This window comes from Telopea speciosissima, chromosome 5 (assembly GCF_018873765.1).
Source record: "Telopea speciosissima isolate NSW1024214 ecotype Mountain lineage chromosome 5, Tspe_v1, whole genome shotgun sequence".
NCBI lineage: Eukaryota > Viridiplantae > Streptophyta > Magnoliopsida > Proteales > Proteaceae > Telopea > Telopea speciosissima.
Window position 1 is genome coordinate 50,653,536 of NC_057920.1, and position 20,348 is coordinate 50,673,883.

The 20,348-nt window shown below is 38.7% G+C and overlaps 1 protein-coding gene and 1 long non-coding RNA gene across 2 annotated transcripts in view; one reads left to right on the forward strand and one right to left on the reverse strand.

Annotated features, from left to right (window-relative positions):
• The window catches only part of LOC122662439 (pentatricopeptide repeat-containing protein At4g35850, mitochondrial), a 39,870-nt gene extending 22,371 nt beyond the window's left edge, over positions 1–17,499 (reverse strand). The window contains exons 1-8 of the mRNA XM_043858071.1: positions 17,404–17,499; positions 17,155–17,290; positions 16,917–17,079; positions 15,890–15,955; positions 15,652–15,749; positions 10,806–10,923; positions 10,480–10,686; positions 3,464–3,540 (exon numbers count right to left, since the gene is read on the reverse strand). Coding sequence (XP_043714006.1) covers positions 3,464–3,540; positions 10,480–10,686; positions 10,806–10,923; positions 15,652–15,749; positions 15,890–15,955; positions 16,917–17,079; positions 17,155–17,290; positions 17,404–17,428 — 890 coding nt within the window. The 5' untranslated portion in view covers positions 17,429–17,499. The remainder of the gene's footprint in view (positions 1–3,463; positions 3,541–10,479; positions 10,687–10,805; positions 10,924–15,651; positions 15,750–15,889; positions 15,956–16,916; positions 17,080–17,154; positions 17,291–17,403) is intronic.
• Positions 8,757–10,298, forward strand: LOC122662440. The gene is made up of 2 exons (XR_006333023.1): positions 8,757–8,923; positions 10,040–10,298. It is a non-coding gene; the product is annotated as an uncharacterized LOC122662440 (long non-coding RNA).
• Positions 17,500–20,348: the final 2,849 nt, after the last annotated feature.

Here is a 20,348-nt window from a genome sequence, read left to right on the forward strand (position 1 = left end):
GAAATTCTGCAGTTGCAATCTCTAGTCGATCCACTAGACCAGTCCAATTGACCAGAGTTGTTGTACTGAGTAATTCGAGTCCCGAAAGTGTGAAACCCGGTGCCGTGTGTCAGGGATCTCCTAATCATCAGGTAGGTCGAGGTTGGGGTGTTGTAATAACAGTCCAATTAGGGCCCACCCAATTAATAACAAGTTGTGAACCCAGCTACAATTGTGTGAGTAGGGAATAACCAAGGTACTAAAACTCGGAACTCGACCCCAACTCTACCCTAGGAAAAACTGAGATCTCAGTCGAGTTGGTGCATTTTTTTTTTTCAACTCGAAACCTCAACTCGGTGGGTTATAGACCTAGTTTGGGTATGAAACTTGGTATTCAGCCTATTTTAGGCCATTTAAACACAATGGCATGATCAGATTTTGTAAAAACAAAGTCCAAATAGGAGTTTTACTTCGGACATTAAGTTGGTAGGCAATGACGTACTAAAATACCCTACTCTACACATAATTTAGTAATAGAAAGCAAGCAAAACATTCAATTGAACACAACGGCACAATTAAGCTTTATTTTGAAAGCTTTCCAACAAGCCCATGATTGCTTAAATCTGATTTATATTGAAGGAGTTTGCACCAGTCAAAATTAATTTGGTGTGTGCGAATGCTGTCAAAATCACTCTGAATGAAAATATTTTTTTGGACATCAAAACAAATGAATATTTTGCCGCACTTTTGATTTTTAACAATGTTTTACCATATTAAGATTTATGAAATTTTTAGATTTGAGAAAAACCCAACATTAGAAAGTTGAAAATTGCACCTACCGCTGAAAATCCAGTTTTTGTTCTTGAACTGGGGGACTGACTTTTTTCTTTTTGGAATTTGATTTTTTTAACTATTTTTATTGAATTCAAATAGGGGGGTATTTGCTTATTTATGAATAATATCTCAAGTAAATGAAATACAAAAACATTTACTTAAATGATGTTAGGCATAAATAAGTGTAGGTGCCTATATACCAAGGTTTGCATAGATAGGTGTCTGTAACTCTATATACTAAGATTTTCCACCACGAGATCTTGAGACCTGGCACTCATATAAAGGAGTTTGGGTCGAGATCTTGAGATATCTCAAGATCTCGACCGAGTTGTGGTACTTTTTAAATTCGCATACCAACTCGACTCGACCTCCCAAAAAAATGAGATCTCACGAGTTCTTGAACTATGGGAATAACCCACCTTAAGAATATTCCTAATTTTTCGGCAACAGAGGTAGGCAAAGCACAAGAATCTGAAAGAAGGAATGTACATGCTCAAGTACAGCCTTCGGCTCAACAATTTCAAGTGGACACATGAACTCATGAAGTAGGATGCCCTGGACCTGATGCAGGAGAAAAGTGATTGCTTATTGCTCAAGAACGAGAACGTTGTAAACAGTTAAGGAGTAAGGGTTCACTTCTGGGGGACTTCAAGCTCTTGGATAAGCCTGCCACAGAAACAGCCAAGAATGTAATGGTGGTGGTTGTTCACAACACCAGGGCCATGCTCTTGATCTCCCCTGCATACTTCAACCCCTAAAATTGTGTGTTCAGCAGAAGATCTTATAAGCATGGTTTTTCCGAGATGTCTCGGTTTCGTCAGGTTGTGAGACTAAGGGTCAAAACCTAATGTATGTATAATCCTCTTGGTGTACGACTAGAGGATTAAATAATCATTGTGTTGTATACTTGTATTTCCCTAACCTAATGTCTGCTTTGCTTGTTTTAATTGCATATAAAACATTTCCAGTAGTTAAATTGAAAAGTAGCCAGTGTTTATAATAGGACTAGTGTACAGCAGGCAGCAGCATTCAGCATACACAAGCACCATTTTTTTTTGTGTGAAACTAATTCATGGAATAGCGTAAAATGGTAAAAATAGGTATCACAAACAAAAAAAAAAACAAAAGTCAAAAGTCAAAAAACCATTTTCTGGGCATCAAAACCTAGGTTTTGATTTTTGCCCAGTCCCGCCAGGGTCGAACCCTGGTTGAAACCTCAAACCTCAAACCTTGCTTGTAAGTAGAAAAGGAATGAATACGAGAGCTAGGTTCATCTGAAAACAAGATGAAGAAAAGAGAGGACAGGAGGAGAGTCCTCAAAACAAACCGGTAGATTTAATGAAGCCTGCATATGACAGTGAGACCTGAACCATATGACACGAAAGCTGTTTAAGGGGGGAATCAATCACTTTTCTATTCTAAAGAGAGTGAGAATCGCTTTCCTACTCTAGAGAAAGTGAATTGCTTTTCCAGAGAGAGAGAGAGAGATGAGCTGGTGAGGGTTATGAACCCCAATCTCGAAAATAAAAGGGAAAGGTAACTTTTTTTCCGATTCCAAATAAATTATGTCAAATAATTTGACAGGCGTCAACGGTCACAATGCCATTATCCGAAACCAACAGACCTAAAAATCAAATTTTTTAAAGGGGGATGGACTGACTACAGCAAGCAACAACCACACAAGGATCACAACCTGCATGCAAGACACACAGCACCATGCACAAGGTACAAATTTATACAGATGACATGGAAGGCACAGCCAAGCAAGGCATCAACAGGAACAACAACCACATACACCAAAGCCCCATCAAACCATAACCCAAAGGTCACAACCTGCATGCAGGGACTCATCATGGGTTAGGCCAGGTTTGACAGGTTAAAGAGGTTCGAGCAATATGTATAGCAAAAGAACACTTTAAAAGTGAGTTCCTATCAGCTAATCTAGCCCGTCAAGCATTCATTACTTATCTCCAGCAAGTAACACATAAAAAAAGGTGCCAGTAATGTTCCAGGGAAGGCAAATAGACATGGTACTTTCTCCCATGTTAACTAGAATGCTACTTTTTTCAAGTATCCTGTCCTGGGCTAATAATGAGTTATGAGTGCAAAAACCTATGGGACTATCTAACCTGAACTCAATAAATAGTGTGACTCAACTAAGATGTTATACAAAGTACTGAAATTACAGATCATAGGTCCCAGAACTATAATATACGCATTTATTATATATGGGCAACATAGGCAGTTAGATCATTATGCAGAACACTCAAACATTCATGGCAACTCAGACAATGGAATCATGTCAGGAAATGAAAAGCATGACATCACAAATATATGAAAAATGATCAATTTAAGACATGTTCTATCTCTTGATTTTGGTAAATTTCTTATTTTATCTGCCCCACCCATTGCCCTGGTTCTAGAATTATTCTTCTCCTCTGCTGTTGAATCTGCTGCGAGCTTCTATTCTCAATCAACCTTCCTTTCATAGAAATGGTCTTCTTCTTCTTCTTTCTAGCGCTTAACAATAAATTTTTTTTTTTAAATATGGAAAGTGACAATGACTATAGACCTCTTTAATACTAAAAAAACGAATATACGGTTCACTGGAATATTAGTTTAATCAGAAATTCAATTTAAGGTCAGTTACCTCATAGTTTGCATCACTATAAATACATCAGCAGTTTTACCATCCTTGTTGAGCATCTCCAAAAGTGTTTCCAATGTCTAAGATTACAAATAAAGACCCAAAATTAACACAGCAATAACAATAAAAAGAAAGCATATATATAAAGGGCACAATTATAAAGTGACTCAACAGTTTACTGTTGTTTGAAAAATAAAAATACGTACACAACATCAAAACCCAAAAAAAGAAAAAGGAAACAATTTAGGCAGCGTTTGATATAGTTTTTTCTAGCCCCATTCCTCATTTTCTTTATTTCCATTTTATAAAATTAATCTTGTGAACAGTGAACACAGTTTTGAAAATGAAAAACCTTGTTTGGTTACAATCATGCTGTAAAGTGGATTTCAATTTGATGGATGTCACCCTCACTTCCTCTGTTTGAGCCATTCCTCTTTCCTTCACCAGTACAAACCCAACCCCTAATGCTCTTCCTCACATGCAATGAAGACCAAACATCCTATCATCAAAGATATATTCCATTCACTCCTGCAAATCCCTTACCAAAGGGTATTAATAATGGACCTTAGATTCAAATGCTTCACACAGAGAAAGGCAATCCTTGGCTTGCACATTTGACGCAACTTGTCAAAACCCTAATCAGGAACATAGATTTATGTTCCTCGAGGCTCCAAACTCTCTCTCACAGAGAAAACAGGGCCACCTCCACGGGTGTAGTATCACCAGAACTTCCCAGTAAAAACAAACAACATTTCCTAAAAAATCAAATAACATAAGGATGGATAATGTAGATCAGTCACAAGTGATAACCAGTCCACAAGATGATCATAAACTTCAGGTCTAAAAACAACAAATGCTTCGATCGGTTCTCAGATTTGCAGGAAATTTCAAAACAAGAAATCGAAGGAGAGAAGAAGAAGATAGGATATTTCTCTCAAACTCGGGTCTCTCACCCACAGACTCTCACGAATGGCATTTCACCATACTCTCTCACAGAACAAAGCACAATGCTATGTTGTATTTTCTCAATCTCATTAACAGATTGTAACACTAAAAGGAAAAGGCCTAATCCAATCCTTAACTAACAAGGTAACATAAGCTGACTAAGAAACTAAAATAACGAAAGAAACCGAATCAAAACAGGACTCTAACTAAACTAATGAAGTAAATTCCGTTTCCTACTTTCTACTCATATTTTAGGTCCATTAAATTGGCCCATTACAAACAAACAAAAAAAAAAACCACCATGCGATCAAAGGCCCAACACATACATAACCCAACCCAAGGATAGGGGCCTTGCTATATGTGGATAACAACTATTATATGAATGTTGTGGAGCACTATATGCAACAGTGCAACAACAATATGTCATGGGAAGACTATGTGGAACAAGTGGGGAATGAAGCCAACGGGCTCCTAGAGCGAATAAAATCCCATGAAACTATAGCACTAAAGGAGCCCGATGTGTTCGATGCTTACTGCAATTACAACCTTATAGACTCTTACACTAAAAATAAAAGGCCAAGCCCAATCCTTAACCTATTAGGTAACTTAAATTGACTAGGAAACTGAAATAGACTCAAAACAGAGTCCTATTCTAGCCCCACTAAACACTTAAAAAGAAAACTATTAAAATCACTTAAATTGAACCATTGGTTGAAGTAGTTCAATTTATGAACAAAAACACCAAAATAAAACAAAGTATGGAACTAAAACAACTAATTTCGTATGCAACCTAATTACCCATATTTTAGGCCCATAAAAGTGGCCTATTACATAGAAAACCCATGGGATTAAAGACCCAACATGTATATAACCTAACCCTATACTTATTCCCATTAAAATAAGCCACATTTGATGATGTATCAGAGCAAACACTTGAGAACGCGGTATACAACTTCCAATGAGAGCATGCATGTACTAACTCATAACTCCAACAGCATATGCAATGTCTGAACAAGTGATGGAAAGATAGATTAGCTTTTCCCACCAGTCTTTGATACCTTCTTGCATCAATTAACAAATAACCACTTTCATTGCCTATTTTGTGATTTGGATATGAAACTTGGCCAATGTACAATCCAACATCCCTATTTCTTTCAAAAGATCCAAGACAAACTTCCTCTGACAAATATAGACCCGTTTTCTTGACCTAGACACTTCAATCCCTTTAAAATACATTAAAGTACCAAGGTCTTTGATCTAAAATTGTTGAGCTAGGTAAGTTTTGAGCCTTCCCACTTCTTGATCATTTCCCATGACTACAATGTCATCCACTTAGACAATGAAGGTTTGAGTTTACCATTGCCTGGTTTGATGAACAAAGTGTGGTCTGCTTGGCTTTGAGTGTATCCATTTCTTAACACTGCCAACCTGAATCTCTCAAAAGAAGCTTTCGGAGACTACTTAAGACAACAGAGTGACTTCTTCAACTTGCACACCTTGCCTTTTTCTATAGGAAATTTGAAACCAAGAGGGACAAGCATATACACTTCTTGCAAATCACCATTGAGGAAAGCATTTATTAGATCCAATTGATGCAAGGATCAATCCTGATTCAATGCAAAGGATAAGAGCACTCTCAAAGTTAAGTTTCGCAAATCGCAACTGGGACAAAGTTTCTAGCTAATCAACTCTATACACCTAACTGCATCATTTAGCCACCAGTATAGCCTTGTACCTCTCAATGCTGCCTTCCGAATGATTTTTAACGGAGAAAATCCATCTACATCCCATAAGAACACGCCCATCTAGAAGATCAACCTTCTCCCAAGATTTTTATTTTTTTTTGTATTTTTGTAGTATAAAAAAATTCAAAGCGAAGGGGGGAGGGAACAAACAACTTACAAGACCCTACTTTTACATAGGGAGGGAGGCAAGGGACTGCAACAGAGAAAGGGGCAAGACCCAAATCTAAACATTGCAGACCGTCTGGAGAGATTGCACTCGAACTAGAAATTGCAGACAGCCGCAATAAATGAAGGCTTGCCCACCAAACCACAACAAGATCCGGCAAAAGACATGAGCACAGATGCCAATTCTCTATCTAAGGCCAAAACCATCCTCCGAGGCAATGAAAGGCAGCATGTTGGAGCTTGAACCAAGGCCAAAGTTCCTCTTGATTGGGCGATGGAAAAAGACCTTGAGAAGACCATATGAACCCCTGAATCATCAGCATGGGAGGGAAGGAAGAGGAAAGCGCCTCTCAATGTTGGGCAAGGAAGAGGCTAGGTTGGACAACTTCTTGGCATATGGAGGGGAGCTTATATGACACCAGCGGTAAAAACAAATTGGGGGAGGATGGATGATCAATGGTAGGAGGGGTGGGGGGTGAGGGGCTGAACAGAGGGAGGGAGAAGAGCCTGGATGGAAAGAATGGAAGACAAGGAGTGGGAGAGGACCCCAGCTCAGGTAAAAAATGAAGGGCCCAAGTGATTCAAATGCAGGACATTAGAGAGAGGAGGGCTGCGTTGGTGGAGAAAGGGGGACCTCTGGGGTCAGCCACAGGGGGAGAGGAGGCGTAGGCAGCACCAACAGGTGAGGAAGAAAGGAGAATTGGGTGGTCGAGCTCGTTGGGTGGACCAGAATCCAAGCCCACCATAGAGGAAGGGATGGAGGAAGACTGGAAGAGTCAGGTAATGGGCTCTCAGCAAAGGAGTAGTCTAGGCCAGCCTTAGGTTGCAAAGGGGTGAGTGAGTTTCTCAAGAGCCTTCATCTCCTCACACATGGCTTCCTTCCATTTGGGATCAGTCATAACCTCAAAATAAAGGTAGAAGGCAGGGAAATGAGTAAAACATGCCAGTAGGAGAGATAAAATCATAGGAAACAAACTTGGCTATAGGATGGTTAGTGCAAGATCTTTTTCCCTTTCCAATAGCAATAGGGAGATTTAACTCTTGGGGATTGGAAGAAGTGTTACCTAGATCAAGAGGATAAGGATCAAAGGAGTGTTCTTCTCCCTTCTTCTGTAGACAATCAGCTCCTTCCCCTTCTCACTTCTATTTGCTTCCTCAGGAGTCCCTGTTTGAGCATCCCCTTCAACTATGGGATCCTCTATGCCTTTTTGCATAGTCTTTTTTTCCACATCAGATTTTCCCATGTCAAAGAATAAGGATAGAATAGGGAAAGCTTGTAGAGGTTGCTGCACCAACACTTTTTCACACTAACTCTCCCTTGAAGAGGTGCCACCTGAGATGAAAAGAAGGGAACAGATTCAAAGAAAGTGACATCTAGGGATACAAGTTTTTTCAAGAAGGGGGTGGAAGCACTTGTAGCGCTTTTCAGTAAGAGAGTCTCTAAGGAAGATACACTTGAGAGTTTTAGGATCAAGTTTGGTGCGGTCAGATTTACGAACATGGACATAACACACACAACCAAATACTTAGGGAGAGACGTGGAAGATAGAGGCGTGGGGAGACAGGATTGCTAAGGGAGAGGTTTAGACCCCAAGGCTATTCGATAGCATGTGATTCATCAGAAATGTGGCAGCAAGGAGAGCTTCAAACCAGAAGGTTTTGGGAACATGCATGCAAAAAAAAGTAAATTCTTTGTGATTTTCAAGAGATGATGATTCTTTCATTCAGCTTCTCCATTCTGTTGAGGTGCATCAACACATGCAAGCTTAGGGAGAATACTATTATCACTAAAGGACTTTTAGAGCCCCCCAAACATATATTCTCCCCCTCTATCCAACCTGACAATCTTAGTTTGGTTTTAAACTGAGTGCAAATCATTCGATAAAAGGTCTTAAAGGCATTACACACATCATTCTTACGTTTCAAAAGGTAAACCCAGAAAGTGTGTGAATAACCATCCACAAGGGTAACAAAATAATAATAGTCAAATAAGAAAGTGGTAGAGCTGGTCCCCAAACATTAGAATGAACAATATAAAAGGGAGCATCAGATCTATTATCATGCAATGAGTAATGAGATCGACAATGTTTAGTAAGTTGACGAGGCTCACATTGAAACACATGTGAACTGAAGATAGAAGAAAACAAGCGAGGGAAATGTTTTTTCATAACAAAAAAAGAGGGATGCCCCAAATGATACACCAAGAACTACGTCTAAAACTATGCACCCTAATAGAAAATCATTTATTTTCCTAAAGACGCTTGATGTAACAAGGCGACACCAAGGCACCTAAGCGTCCAAGCGGCTGGCCATTGCCTTGGCCCACCTTTCCGCCAAACTATGCACAACAGGATTACAACATGGCAGGTAACTTGCAAGGGTTCCCAAGGTAAATCCCCAAATAAGTGTTTGGGGAAGTTCCCAATATCACATACAAGGACATTAGCACGAGCATATAAGAAGCCACTCTCTCCCTCTCCAATCAATCAGGTCAAGCAATAGCATTATCCACATGCATGCTTAGAGGACTGTGAAGCATACATGATTGACTGAAGCATTGAAGCTCATATCACCCTTGCCACATTTTTTTACCACAAATTATCATAGTGTAATGCAAAAGTCGATCTCGAACCAGTGAGAGATCGATTGCAGCCAGGATCAACACGATAAGGATCTATTAATGGTGTGCAAAAGTAGCAACAATTTGGACCACAGCAGCAGCACTCGATTGACCTTCTGGTAGAGGAGTGTCCACACAACAGCCTTGGTTCAATTGGAAAGTAGCAGCAACAGTCTTGGGGGTCAATAGAAGGATGGATTCAGATCTTCAAATTGTGTTCTCAGTAGTTGTTGCAGTCACAGGTAGTAGCAACAGTCAAAAGGTATAAGGGAGCCTCAGTAGTCTTCAGTTGAGGTTTCCAAAAGCAGCAACAGTCATAAATAGTAGTAGCCACCAACAAGGAATCAGAGAATCGAGCAAGGTAGTTTGCAGGAGCAGCAATGGCGATCGAAAAGGGGTAGGGGGATGGGCTTCTCACCCTGGGTCTCCCACCCACAGCTATCTCAGCTGTTGCAGCATAGGAGGAGCTCCCACAAACGATGGCTTAATTGGCCAAACAATTCTTTCTCTAAATTCTGACTTTCATTAAAATCTGATGTCTTTTAATGGGCAGGCGGCTTACAATAGAACTTCCAAAAATAAAACTAAACTAAAATAGAAACTCAATAAATTAGAAACTACTAAATCCTAAGAGAAACTGACTAAATCTACTTGGCTTTATAATTCAGCCACAAAATAAAAACTAAAACAAATTAGAACTAATAAAATAGAAACTTAAGCCAACTTTCTAAATCTGAAATTAGAAACTAAATTAAACTTCTAAATCTCCACACATAGACAAAATTGACTATTCTAAAAAGTCTTCATGCAATCTGGTCTTGGGCCCCATTGGATCTTCTAATCATACTCCACTAAGACAAAATAAGGGGCTGTGACACTGTTCACGTGAACAGTGCATAAACAGTGTTTTGGTCTTTTAACTTCTACAAGCTTCACTTTGGGCTTGGGCTGAGGCTGTATTAGGTGATGCTCCATCGAACCAGCAAATACTTGCCACATCATCAGACCAGGTTGTTTCTCACAGCAGTCGATTTCACAACCTTGCTGGGCTGGTTTTGGGGCTTGTTCCTGCGGGTACACATGGACTTGTAATCTACATCATAGTGACTTCTGGTCTGCAATGTATTGCTTCAACATTGCACCATTCAACTCTTACCAACATATTATGCAACTTCAGGGATAGCCGGTAGTCACAACTTTTGCACCCAAAACACAAATACCTCAAATTTGAAAACCCATGTTCCCAAATTACATTGACACATTAGTCTAAGGAAAGAAGGTCAATGGTAGCTCCAGGCATAAACAAGAACCAGGAAAAAGAGAATCCTTTGACTTGATTGACATGAAGTTGTAGTATAAGTTATAATATTGATGATGATTTTACACTCTTGGACACAATAAGAATACTGGCTAACGGGCCAGACCAAAAAATTAACCAGATGTTTGGATATCTACACTATATAAATGTCTTTATTCACTCATTGCACAGTTGAATCTCAAATAATCCGAGGTTATAACGCTTAATATGGTTATCAAAATTATACCTCTAGACTCTTAAGCTCTGCACAAGCATGAAATGCAACATGATAAACTGTCAGCTGTCTATTTAGAAATGAACGTCTATGCACAAATTCTGCTGTTGGGAGATTATATAGTTCTTCCTCAGGGACACCCATCATCACATTTTCGGCACTATCGCTGGAAGCATCGACTGAAGACCAGCCCTTCGACTGTTCAACAAACTCAATAATCTATTCCAAGAAAGCAAACATTAAAAACAAAATGTTTTCCATTACGGGGAATAGATTAGAAACAAAAAAAAAAAGTAAGAATATATGTAAAAAAAAAATTGATACTATATCTCATGTACTTTTGCAGTAGTGTCATCCGTTGTGGGTGTCTTGTTTCTATGTGCGGCTATAAGTCCAGCATAGCAAAACTTGTTTAAACCAAGACCAGCTGCAGTCATATCTCGGACAATTGCATACCTATAACATCAGCAGGACAGCCAATGATTATCGATCAACAAACAATGTATTTAGGCAGAATCAGCAAAAACTCTAGTGGAACACCAATGAAAAATAGGAAAAATTAGATTCGTTGTGAGAAGTTAATTCACTCATAAGAACATGACTATAGTCAGCACATGTCTACACTCATTAAGGGTGCAATTCCCAATGCAACAAACCTATCCCAGCACGAGCACAAATTCACAACAACAATTTTGAGTGTTTGGCTTGGTCGTAAATGTATTCATGTCAATTTCCAGTCAAACATGTGTATGTTGAAGCTTTAACCTACTCACGCTCATGCAACTTGCTTATGTTTCTAATAGAACAGACAGTATCAGGGTTAGAGGCTTCAGTTTCTCCTTCCCTCATTATCCACTTTCCCTCATTTTGTCTGAACTACCCCTCTGGTTCACCATTAAAAAACTGAGTTTCTAATACATGTGATAGGTACAGAGAGGTCAATGCAGAAAGATGAAGAATAAAGCCTGTATCATATGGTTGCACTATCTTGTCTGATTTGAGGGCTATTGGGGTGCCTATAGAGTGAACTTTCTTGGGGAATTCTTGTGTTTCATAGGTTATAGTTAGCAGTTTTGAGGTTTAAAACAGTTTCTGACATAATTGCGTTGTTGGTTTTCTGAAAGATTCAATGAGTCGGCCCAGTAGTGTTAGTGAGATGGGTCGTAAAAACTCAGGAAATTAAGGTAGTTAGGGAAGTTGGCTTTATTTCCAGCTGGGATATTTGATTGTTATGAAATAAGTATTCAGTAGACTTTGAGCACATAATTCTCATACATAATATACAAACTAGCCTTGCATAGATGAGTAAATTGGTTCTGCCTCACAGTTAAGATAGGTAGCTTTATAGATCTCTTTTCCCCCCTCTATCTTCTTCTTTCATTTTCAGTCATTTGATGTAGGTAGATTTACAAACCATGAACCAGTTGGTAAAGGACCGAAAACAGAACTGTAAAATTGAAGGCCAGAGAATTCTGTTCACCATGCACATAGCTAGCGTTTGACTATTAGGAGTCCGGATTCTGATTCTGATTCTGATTCTTCTTCTTCTTCTTCTTCTTCTTCTTCTTCTTCTTCTTCTTCTTCTTCTTCTTCTTCTTCTTCTTCTTCGTGGGTTGCAGAGAAAACGGACATCAACAGCTACATATTCGTCCAAAGCCTCGTCGCTCGACACTTACTGCAACGCTATAATTCACAAATGACTCAAAATTGCTTCCAAACAAAAGTATTGTCAAACCAGTATCCTAATGACTTCTGGATACCCTTTGCTTCCCATGCCCTATGAGTTAAATTGCAGAGCATGAAAACTGTATTCATGGTCACAAGAGTGGGGTTTGTACAGTTGAACATTGTTAATGGAAATAGAGTGGGGGGAGGAGCAGCAGTGGATCTGAAACGATGTATGGCCACAAGCGGGAGAAGAAGCGAAAGGGAATGGAGGAGAAGTGAAAGGGGGCCGGAAGAAGGAAGAGAAACAAGATGGGCATCCCCTCTAAATCACAGCAAAAGATTTAGGAAAACAGGAAGTTTTTTATTGGAAAACGCAAGACCCAACAGGGAATTTCCCCTCTGAAACTTTTGAAGGGTTTTGACTACAGAGTCTATTATGTTCCTCCAACACACATTCAGATAACTCCAAGTCTTTACCCAATGTAATGCACTAAAAAAACAGATAAACCCTAAACTGACTGAAAAAAAGGGACGGGTGGGGTTGGGGCGGTAGTTGCAGAGGGTAGGTTGGGAAGAAGAACGGGGATGGGACGGTGGAATTCACGAAGAAGAAGAAGAAGAAGGGTGGTAGTTTAAACTGAATGAAAAAAGGGGGGACGTGGGGTGGTAGTTGCAGAGGGTAGGTTGGGAAGAAGAGTGGGGATGGGGTGGTGGAATTCGCGAAGAAGAAAAGGGCAGTAGTTGAGGAAGATGATGGGTCCCACCATTCTTTGACATTTAAAAAAAAAAAAGACAAATTTAAGAGGTTGTGGCTTGTACATGTGTCGGCTTATCACAATATGTGGAGTGTAAATACTCTCCACATGTGGAGCTGATCTGGACTCGACTATTAGCCACTTAGAAGAGAACTATTCCCTTAAACCTAACCAAAAAACCAAACAATTCAAACCAAAATAAAGTTGCTAGAATGCTTTATATAGGTAATAACACGAACCTATGTCCTGACACAAATTTTATTTTGACTCTTGAGAAGAAAAAAATCCTAATTATCTCTAATTAAAGGTTAGCAACTCTGATGAATGCAACGCTAATGGGGGACCTAAGCACCTAAGGGTTCAGGGTTTAGAAAACCTCCTGTAAAACCAGAATCACAGGGAAGGAACCAAACCAGATTCAGGGGAAATCCAATAACTAAACAAAGACAAATCTGATAGGCTAATAGTCTGATCGCATGGCCCAATAAGCATGAAGAATAATCCAGCAAAGTTCGTAGAAGATCCAAAGGTTGATCCTGCTTTTAGCAGGTTACCAAAAACCAGACAAAAAAACAGAAACTATAATTAGTAACTCAAATTTAAAAACTCAGAAATTTAGAAATTGAAACTGAAATTAGGAACAGAAAACAAAAATAGAAAGTTCAGAAACCAGATTTTAGAAAGTAGAGTTGAACCAGGATTCTAATATCGATTGAGAAAACTGAACTTTAAACAGAAACTGAACCTAGGATTCAAAACAGATGAATCTTAGCAAGCATAACTAGATCAGAAAGGGAATTAATGCAACTATTAATCATGTGAACATAATAGATATAGAAACACAACAGACAGGCAATAGAATCGCAGGTATAGAAATTTTGACCTGTTTGCAGGAGAAAAGATAGATAAAGGAGAGAGAACAATCGGGAATCCACCTGAGAAATTCAGGGAGTAGCCCCTTACATACTTATATAGAATACTGCTTGCATATTCGGACTCAAAAAAGGAGAGGCTTAAACCAATCTTGAACTGAAAAGGAAACATGAACTGACTAGAAACTCACATAATAAGAAAAACAGCTTAAAAACAGGACTGTAATTTTAGTAACCTAGTCCAGCCTGACTAATAGCAACACACTAATAACAAATTAAATAGAGCCCATGATTTCTGGTTACTTGGGTGAACCAGAACTAAACTGTAGGGTTTGGAAAGAACTAGGAAACAGGTTCAAAGTTGGACCAGATCTAACCAAAGGCTATGCTGGCCGTTTTCTCCTCTTTCTTCTCCTGGCATGGCTGGAAATCTGCATAACTGCTAACCACTTTCCAAAACAATAAGAATAGTAATTTAAGACAAAAACACACCAATAGGTAGAACCCCTAATCCAATTAAAATTTCTAAAGCAAAACTCCTATCACAGAATAACACTCCAGTAGAAAGTCTGTCATAACTTTCCAATAGCTGGGAATTGCAACATCTTGCAATCATTAAATAGGTAACTAAAATATCTTCCAAATGGCACAAATATCTTGCAAAATAGAAAAGTTTTTACCATTCAAGATTAAGACCTACAAAAGAGACACAAGTAACCAATTTTCAATAGTAAAATTTACTGAATAATTAGTTTATAATGACCAGTCAAATCATAAGAATTCTTCTCTATGATGCTGCAGCATCATACCCTACAATTGATTACACACACTCAAATTTTTCATATCAAAATCATCATCAATCATCACCAAACCATTTCCTCATGGTATTCACCATCGACACAGTAGTAAACCACCATTGACTCCATTTCCCTGGTATTTTTTGCACATACAACAGCCCCATTACATATCTACTAAGTGAATTAGATCTCTTTCAACCACATCAGTCATCCATCCTCCTGAATCTCCATTACAATTCGATAGAGAAACCTCTATACCTCATTTCTTGAATTTATTTTCAAAACCTCAACTCAAAACTCTATTTCTTTAAGCTTCTACAGTATCCTTATTTTCCCTTATTCCTAAGCCCTAAACAACTGAGAGACGTAAGATATTGTATAGTTCCCCCCACGACCCCCCCCCCCCCCCTCTCCAACTTTAATGGTGTTGCTTTTAGAACTTCATGGTTTGCAAGTTGTTAACTTGAAACTGTTAATGGATGGTTCATGTCCTTTTTTGTTTTTCTAGGTTCATGTTCATGTAGGAGAGTCAACAAACAGGATATGTTTGAGTTCATGACTTCAACCCATTCATAAATTGGTACATGCTTGGGTTAAGGCTTATTCCCCATTGTGTGCCTTGACATGACATGAACACAACACAAACCACCCAGGCACCCATTGCCACCCCTATACACCATGGGCTCATCTTCAGGATACTCTGTAAAAGAATTAATGAAGGATGGGACTTTGCTCTTGCTTGCTTATGGGTGACATGTGATGTTTTTTAACAATTGTCCACTAAAAAGGGAAAAAAGAACAACTGAATAAAATCCAATTTGATGATATTTTTATATGAAAGGTCATGCAGCTTCTAAAGAATTTATGGTACATATCACTTCAGTCGTAATGATCAAGGGGGAGTTATAATTCCTAGACTGCATAAGATAGTTAACAGTTCTTATTGGATAGTTCGATGGGCTAGAAACCCGCACACTTTGTGGCACCCAACAAGACATCCAATAGGAAAAATATACTGCAGGCCTGGGAGCCACCAAACCTGACACCAAGAACCTAACACTGTGGAATTAGAACATGAAATAAATAACATACACTCGATCCAATCGGCCAGTTGCAGCACACGCATTGAGCAGACAGATATAGGTTTGCCCATTTGGTTTGACCTCGTTTGTCTTCATTTCTTCCAAAATCTTCAACTCAGAGATTACAACAAAAGTTAAAAGAGAATTAAAATAGAAAACCACAAGAAACACTTACTGACACTTCTAGCAAAGACTAAGAAGACTACAAATTTAAATGAAAAGATGAAAAGAGAAACAGTAAACCTTACATGTACTGCAGGGTCAGAGTTGTTGCATTTTCCACATGTTGAGATCAAGAAGTTGTATAAAGAAACCTAAAACATAGAACAAGTCTTGATGACCATATAAAAACTCAACTTGATGTAGAACAAATACTAGCTTGTGAAGCTTCAAAGGAAACAAAAACGTAAAAAAACCAATAAATACTGAAAATCAACAAATCCTAAATATTCGGTAAGAGATTATTAGAGATTCAATTTGGTTGATTGGATTGGAATTCCCACAATTAAATGCAAATTGAAAACTTTGTTTCATCACTCTGTAGAGGAACCTCAACAAAAGAGCCGGTTCTAGGATCAAAGACTCTGCTCACCTCTAAGGTGGTCCAGCACATTCCAAGAAGACAGCAAGGAGGGGATATTGCACCACTCTACACGTTGCTGTGTGTCGCATTCATGCCCTTATTATTTAGAATTCAACAAAAACTAAATGTTCAGTAAGAGAGTATTAGAGATTTGATGTGGTAGGTTGGATTGGAATTCCCACTCATTCAGGTGGGAAAAAAATGATAGTGTTTCCACCCTGTGGTACCACAACCACTAGTCACTAGATACTGCTAATTGTTAAAGGAAACAATATTTTTCTGGTTTCCTCCAAACTGGTATCCGTAAAAATTAAATGTTACCAAATTATCTAAACACCAATTCAATCTCTGTTGCAACCTTAACTAGAAGCTTCCTGATAAATGTACCTAAGCGATAACGTTAGACAGATTCAACATTACACACCAAATACCACTGCTGAATCGCAAACAATCAAATGGTCCGCAGAACAGATAGTTGCAGTGGGTGAATTCATGCACAATCAAAAGTACAGCTATACGGAAATTACCAGCAACTTAGAATGATCTACACCCTTATGTGGATACTGAATTGTAGGTGTAAATTTATGTCTCGTACTCTCTTCAAAATTTTCAGAGATATATGAACTCCTGTTAGGGTAAATAATGCAACATCAGTTTATTAGTAACTTCGAAAAGTTGAAGATCATACTTACATCAGGTAACAAACCCATTGCCTTCATTTCTTCTCTGAAGTAGAAAGCATCCTGTAAGCGAGCTCCCTTCATAGTGCCAATGATCAGCGAGTGAAAGGTATCTCTAGTTGGCTGTACTCCATCGAGCATCATATCATCGTAGACATCTCTCAGCAAGAAATGCCTGAAGAAAACATTAATCATACAATAGAAGAACAATAGTAACAAAAGGGGGTATAAGAGGTGAAGTGAATGTAACCTTCGTTGAGCAGTTAGAGAACCCACAACGGTGTTATACTCTGAAATGTTGTTTGCATAATTTCTCTTCGCGTATTCTTCCGTCGAAGCAGCAAAAGTACGGAGCCCAAGAACTCGAACCAATGCTCGACGGTGCCCTGTAATGAGATGTAATGGACACCAAATAACAGAATGAATCAAAAGTTGATGCAATGTTTGTGATTGAAGCACTGCATTGACTGAAAAGCGAGGTGAGATTACTGAGATATACCAGTTAGGGATTGTATGAGCTTCATGATTGAAGATGAGAAGGTCACGACTCTTGCATGTCAAAACGGCAACAAGACATGATCAAGGGAGAGCGCAAGGGTTTAGGAAGAACATGAACAAGAACATTTGAATCCATTAGTTGGCTGAACCATAGTTAGCAAAAACGGGAATGGCAAAAAAACGGAGTCCAAGGTACATGTTTTAAACAGCGTAATATAAAAAACAGTACGGTCCAATAAATGAAGAACAGTTAAAAACGGAAATGGACGGTACACGTTTTAAACGTGTAGCTTTAAAAAAAAAATAAAAAAAAGGGGCCCAAAAAATGGCAGTATATTCTTATAAATTAGGGAAATATTACTTAAAAACTTGCATCTAATGTCCAAAACAATTAAACGTCCAACATTAATGAAATATATTCCACACCAATTATAAGTTCCAAAATCCAAACTTCCAAAATATATCATCTGCTATCATCCAACATCAATTCCAAATTCAATGGAATCTACAGGTTTAAAGGTCTAATGACTATGCCCAATAGTGCAAAATGCCCAATAGAGAAATACAATGCATCTACAGGTTTAAAGGTCTTCTGACCATTGAAACTTCCAGCAGAGTAGGTATGGTAGATTGACAAACAAATTAGGCCTTTAGTACATAAAATTAACTTAAAGATTTTAGAGAGTAAGTTATATTGCAACCAAGCCACGGAATACAGAGCCTACAGATCATGAAAGAAGTTGGCACAAAGCTTATGAAGACAGATCCATTCTTGAATCTTTAAAGCATGCTCATTTCTCTCAGCCATAGAACATGCTCATTTCTCGCAGAAGTTCTAGTGCCTTTGAAATGCACCAACAATGCGATTGTATTTAGGATTTCAAAATTGGGATATTGATTGCTCTTGGTTCCTGCTAAACATAGAAGTCAATAATGTCGACCATATGCCTATCGTATTCGTAGAAGAAACAATGAAGAAAGAGCACAGTATACTGTAGAAGGAAAAGGAGAGCAGACTATCAGAGTCGCAGAGGATTCTGTTACCAACCACAAATCGCCTTCAGAGCCGCAATGTTTCAACTATTCTCGCAATCTCGCCTTCACACTTTCGATTTGGTGATGAGATGAAGGAAACGGCGAAGAGTGGGAAGGCCGAAGGGAAAGAGAAGGGGTTTAGGGACTTCAGATCTCCTTGATCCTTCAACTGGGTTTTTTTTTTCAATTTGGGGATGACTTGCAGGAAATGCAGGAAATAGCGCAGAGTGGGAAGGATGGATGACCGAAGGGGAAGAGAATCGATTTTAGGGGTGCTGTGATTTGGAGGGTTTTTATTATTAAGAAAATTCCATTTTTGCCTTTTTAAGGGTAAAGCTGTTTGTAACCGATGTTGTTACCACTCTCTTAAACCCTTATGTTAGATAGATGTCATTTTCCAGGGGTGGGGATTAAAATGTCATTTACTCTAGATGTACAGTTGTTACCAAAAATTAAAAATCACAACAATAATATCTTGAGGGTAATAAGGTCATTGAATCAGTTTTCAGAGGTCGTGACTCGTGTCTCAGGCAGTAGAACTTCCAAGGGAACCCAAGAAAATGTCGTATGGCGGACGATTTATCCCTCTAATTTTCCTTCTCTGGTTGAAAATAAAAATAGAATTGGAATGGGTAAGTTGTAGATAAAAATTGAATCAATGTTCGATTCCATTTTCTTTCGAGTAAATCTCACATGTTGTGAGGTCCAAGCTTGGGAGAAACTAGGTATTCCTATAGGTACAAAAACTTTGTTCTTAACCCGTGGAATCCATGGATGCTAAACTCGGTGATCAACAATGGAGAGAGAGAAACGTCGCTCATGGGAATCAAAATGAAAATGAAAAAGAAAAGGGAAATTTATGAAACACCCCCTGATAATGGGCCGATACTCAGATCACCCATTAGAGCCCTATACTCAAATTAGACCCTACCGTTAGTTAACTGATGAAGTAAGCTAGTTAAATTTTTTGAAAACCCTAAACTACCCTTGAGAAGAGTATAATTACTATTTTACCCTTAGATCTAATACCCAACATGTACTCTCTTTTTTCTTAATTAAAATAAAAAATCAGAGAGGGAATATTCCCTCTCCTTCTTCCCCAAATGTAGAGTTACTATTTTACCCTTGAATCTAAAACCCCCAATATCCATCTTCTTCCTCACATGACCTGCAACTTAATCTCTGCAACTTATAGGGTTTCAAAATTGCAGGTAGAAACTTGCAAATCCCGGAGTGGCCACCTGCTCTACAAAATTGCAGAAGAAAAAATCTCGATTCTTTATAAGAAATTTGAGTGTTTCTTCTCCTCTTTCATCCTCTTCTACTACCTTCTTTTGTTTTTTGGTACTTTGAAAGAGACTTCTTTGTTCAACCCCATTTAAAGCAAAGCTCATAGCTTAAACGAAGAAGAAGAAAAGAGAGAGAAAGAGAAGTAATTAAAGGGTTGTCCAGTATCGTGGGAGAGGGCATGGTTTTCACTCATGACTCTTCACTTCTTCGAGTTCAATACTCATAAGAAATTCAAAAAAGCCTTTAAAGAGAGATAAAAGGTAGGGTCTCTGGATATCTCTATCCATCAAAAGATCGTTGTTTTAATCGATGCATCTGATGACCCGATCTCATTCCATTCCTTCTCGTTAGTTACTCAACAGAATTCTCTCTTTATCTCTCTTATATTTATGAGTTGCTAATAACGTCATGTGGTGGGGGAAGATTTAAACTCTCTAGCCCCACTCCATCTAACCGCAACCTTGATCTCACCCACGGCCTCCATCGATCTTACCTAAGCATAGCCAGGCAACCCTCATCTTCTCCTATTCTTCCACCTCCCTGGTCCCAGGAAGCGAGTCCCCCACAGTTTGCATTGATCGAAGTGGGTTTCATTGAGAATTGCTCGGTGCGAAACATGAA